Raw genomic sequence first — 4948 nt, forward strand, 5'->3', positions numbered from 1 at the left:
GTTACCTACAAAGGAGACCCAATAAGACTAAGCTCTGATTTTTCAGTAGAAACCATACAAGCAAGAAGGCAATGGGATGACATATACAAAACTCAAAGAAAAAAGTTGCCAACAAAGAGTCATTCATGTACCCAGCAAAGCTGTCCCTCAAATATGACAGTGAAATTAGGACATTTCCAGATAAAAAGAAATTAAAGGAATTTGTAATAACCAGACCAACTTTACACACACACACACACACACAGAAAACCCTACAGGGTGTTCTTTGGACTGAGAACCAACAACAGCAGACATTAATACATAACAACAACACCCAGAACTCAATCCAGATATAGAAGTAGTTAAAGTGAAACAAGCCTACAAGACTGAAAATAGGGAACCAGAAATATCAATTTATAAGCAACTACAAAGCAAAGAGAGGGAGCAGTATAGATACAGAACTTTCAAATGGCGAAGTCAAGTAGATTTTAAGATAAGACTGTTTTAAAGGGGGAAAATAAATTACAGCGTAACCTCAGAGAAAATTAATATACATTCACATCAGAATAAAAAATAGGAAAATCAGAAAGCTGTAGTAAACATTCACACAACAGAAATGAAAAAGAAAAACCCACAAACAAAATGAGCTCAGTGTAGAAAATTATTTGGCACAAAGAAAACAGCAGCACCCCTCACATACAAACAAAACTGACAGCAGCCAATTCGTACTCAACCAATAATTACACTTGAGTTTGAATGGATTAAATGCACCAGTCACAAGACTGGATAAGAAAACAGGATCCATCAATATGTTGTCTATGTTGTTGTGAAGTGCCGTCAAGTCGGTTCTGACCCATAGCAACCCTGTATAGTATTGACAAGGAGCAGCTGGTGAGCTTGAACCGCCAACCTTGTAGAAACCAAAGGTTATTAGTGGTCTCAGGTAGGAGGGAGGTGGAAACAGGGAGATTTTGCTTAGTGGCATTGAGTTTCTATTAATGGAATGATTTGGAAAAGGATAGCGAAAATAATTATACAACCTAAAGAATGTTGTGTTACTGAATTGTATGTGTAGAAATTGTTTAAATGGTATATATTTTGTTATGTGTATTTTCAGTCTAATAAAAATTTAAAAACAAAACCATCAGCACTTATGGAACATAGTTCTATTCTGACCCACATTGGATTGCCATGAATTGAAATCAACTCAAGGGCAACCTCATGTTAACTCTTAACATCTTCAAGGACACTTTCACAGGTGCCAGGGTTTCTTACTTCAGCAATCTTTTTGGAGGGGCATAGTTCAATCCGGTCCATGTATTATTGTTTATTGTTCATGAAGCTGGGAAACAAGTACTTGGGATTTGCAATGCTATTCTCTTATGTGTGAAAATTTTTACATTAAAATTATTAGCTCTGTGTGTATGTTTAGTTTTTTAAAATTATACATAATTGATGACTATATCTGGAGTCTTGTGGCACTGTAGGAGAAGCACTGGACTGCTAACTGCAAGGTCAACAGTTGTAACTCACCAATCACTCTTTGGAAATGACCTGGCACACAGCAATAACAAAAACAATGACTATATTTAAGCTTTCCAATTGGAGAATTTTGACTTGGAAGAAGCAAGGCTTTCTAGAGTCCCTTCCTTTCCATTGTAACCCACTACCCAGAGTTTACCTGAATAGTATTGGCAATTTAGCAGCTTAGTTTATCCCTTTTGGGAGGTTGCTAGTCTTTACTATTAATATATAATGTTACTTCCAGAACCATTAATGTGTAGCAAGATGCATCGGAGAAGTACTTACATAAAATTCAAAGCTAGTAACATTTGTATGCTATGTTTTGCTTTTCTGGTGCTTTACCCTTGCAGTCTAGTGCTTTATCCTACAGAAGTACACCAGACTCAAAACATAGTAGATGAGTCTTGGTGTGGTACTATAGCATAAGCACTCGACCTCAAAGTTGGTTTGAACTGCAAGGTCCATGGTTCAAACTCACCAGCTGTTCCTTGGAAACCATATGCAGGATCACTGTGATTCTAAATTAAATGGCATTTAACAACCACAACAACAGCCTTTTATACCCTATGATGATGTATTTTAAATGAGATAATTTTTATTAATTTAAATTTATACCTTCAAGCATTTCTCGTTTTTAAGAAACACCATACTTTCTTTCTTTATTCCTGACCTCATCGCTATCTTTTCTAGGAAATTGTTTTAGGTTATGTGAAAGAGATGTTTCAACTCTGAGGCTCACCAGAAACACTAATTTGAAGATCATCAATGGATTTTGCACCAAACCACAGGAAAGTCCAAAACCTCCATCCTGTAAGTTTTCATTGATTTTTTTCCTTTTAACAGATGAGGCAACTCCCAAAGAATAGAATATCCTGGAATCCAAAGTCCCCAACGAGAAGTAGTCATGGATCTTCTACATCATATCCCCAGGTTCACATATACTGCATATGCTCTCCTATGTAGCAGTGATTCCTTCATTTTCGTCATTTGTCATTTTCATCACTCTCTTACCTCAAGGGTTGGACTAGAGTTTTTTTGTAGGAACATGTTGTTGTTAAGTGCTATTGAGCCCTTTCTGACCCATAGTGACCCTGTAACATAGATGTCCCAATGTAAACAGTGGTCTAGAAATAATATTTTTTCTTTTTTAATATACCTCCACATGGTCATTCAACATGTTAACGAACTTTAGTAGGGGACTAGCCATGCAGAAGGGGTTGTTGCAGGAGGACTTCTTTTTTCTACAAGGCAGACTTCAAAAGCATTTCTGAATATCATAATTCATCATTATAGATGCTTTTAGTAAAGAAAATAAAATTACTCAGATGGGATAAGAGGTCAGACTGTCCTGTAGTAAACATGTCCTAACAACACATCTTTTGTAGTAATCTGACCTTCATGTAGAAATTGTCTCTTAAGGGGTTGCAAAGATGAACCAAATCAAGTATTGATGATTACATGAAATATAACCAGGGCTAAGGATAAGCACTGGACCGTAAGGTTGGTTTGAACCGCAAGATCAGCAGTTCAGACCCACCAGCCATTCTTCGGAAACCCTATACAGGGTCACTATGAGTTGGAATCAACTCAACAGCACTTAACAACAACAACCAGAAGCTCTGGGCGCTGCCTTGACTCTAGTTACCTTCATCCTTACTCCTGACCTCATAGTTGTAGGGTTGCAGGTACTGTGTACCCACTGCTGCTTCATAGAAGAACACTTGGATCAGGCAGTTCTTGGTGAATGGAGAGGAACCATCCAAGGAACAGTTATCAAGACACTGGAAATGTTCATGCTTTGGACCTGGTATTTCACATTGGGGGATCTATTATAAGAAAATTCTATATATTAAAAAAAGTTTTAAGTTTAAAAATGCTCCTATGTTTATGTATGAAAATTAGAAATACAGGTAATGTGTCACTTAACACTCATTTTGAAAACATCTGACTGCATATACGTCTGTGGTCCCATAAGGTTTTGTTTTTATTCTTTCATAAGAAGAGAAAGTACCATTCCTTTTGCTTATTACTTCCCTAATGGCTGTAAAGATCCCAAGGCCAGTCTCTTGCAGCACTGGACCACAGGTGGGATCCAGGTAGGGAAGGCAGAGGACATGACTCTGGGTGTGGACTCTTGAGTTTTTGTGTGGTGTGCTGGCAGCCTCAGCTGCTCCTACTGCCCAAGAGGGGGACAGGGCACATTAAGCAGTTCCTCCAGCCTTTGCCAAAGGAGCTCTGGTAGTGTAGTGGTTACGAATCGGGCTGTGAACAGTTCGAAACTACCAGCTGTTCCACGGGAGAAAGATGAGGCATTCTGCTCCCGTAAAGATTTACAGCCTCGGAAACCCTGTACAGGGTTGCTATGGGTCGGAACCGACTCGACGGCACTTAACAACAACAACAACCAGCCTTTGCTAACAGCTCCAGCAGTGGTGGCAGAAGCAGCAGCAGCAATGAGTGGGCTTCCGTAAAATTTTTGTTTGTTTGTTTTAACTTTTTACTGTGACTTGAGTAAAGTTTGAGAGAGCAAATGAGTTCACTTCATGTGAATGTAACATCATGTATTACACTTCCTCTCTATGTTTTTCATTTCCATTCCTCATAACCCTTCTAAATTTTGTCCTTGGATTAATGCTGCCGTTTTGATCTCGAATGGTTGCGTACCTCACTTTTGGTGTTGTTGCCCCTGTATATCTATCTACTGCTTGGCTGAAGGGTGCCCAAGGTTCCATCACTTTTAATGGTGTGTGCACAATGTCCAAAACACATTATGTCGTATTTCACAGAACATATTGTGGATGGTAAGCAATTGTTGTTGTGAGGTGCCATCAAGTCGGTACCAAACCATAGCGTCCTTATGCACAGCAGAACGAAACAGTGTCTTGTTCCATGTCTCTCTCCTAGCTTCTAGTAGCTCCAGGTATCTGTGACTTAGAGCTACAGAATCAAATGAGATATCCTTCCTCTATCTCTGTGTATCTTTTCCTCCTCTACGGGGACACCAGTCTTAAAGGATTAGGATTGACTCTACTCCATTATGAGCTCATGTTAATCTGATTTGCTGTTGTTGTTTAGTGCTGATGAGTCAGTTCTGACACATAGCCACCCTGTATAGGGTTTCCAAGGAGCAACTCTAATGGGTTCAAGCCACTGACCTTACAGTTAGCAGTCCAGTGCTTACCCTACAGTGTCACATCAGCCAACGAACACATGAAGAAATGTTCATGATCACTAGCCATTAAAGAGATGCAAATCAAAACAACAATGAGATATCATCTCACACCAGCAATAGCAGCAAAGATCAAAAAAGTAGAGGACAATAAATGCTGGCAGGGATGTGGAGAGACTGGGACCATCCTACATTGTTGGTGAGATTGCTAAATGGTCCAGCCACTCTGGAAAGCAATATGGCACTTCCTCAGAAGGTTGGAAATAGGAATGCCTT

General features: G+C 39.2%; 1 protein-coding gene across 1 annotated transcript in view; it reads left to right on the forward strand.

Annotated features, from left to right (window-relative positions):
- The first annotated feature begins 1767 nt into the window (after window positions 1–1767).
- The window catches only part of FAM162A (family with sequence similarity 162, member A), an 18107-nt gene continuing 14926 nt past the window's right edge, over window positions 1768–4948 (forward strand). Inside the window, exons 1-2 of the mRNA XM_006869421.1 lie at window positions 1768–1780; window positions 2194–2313. Of these exons, the coding sequence (XP_006869483.1) occupies window positions 1768–1780; window positions 2194–2313 (133 nt within the window). The remainder of the gene's footprint in view (window positions 1781–2193; window positions 2314–4948) is intronic.

Source organism: Chrysochloris asiatica, unplaced genomic scaffold, assembly GCF_000296735.1.
Source record: "Chrysochloris asiatica unplaced genomic scaffold, ChrAsi1.0 scaffold00130, whole genome shotgun sequence".
Lineage (NCBI taxonomy): Eukaryota > Metazoa > Chordata > Mammalia > Afrosoricida > Chrysochloridae > Chrysochloris > Chrysochloris asiatica.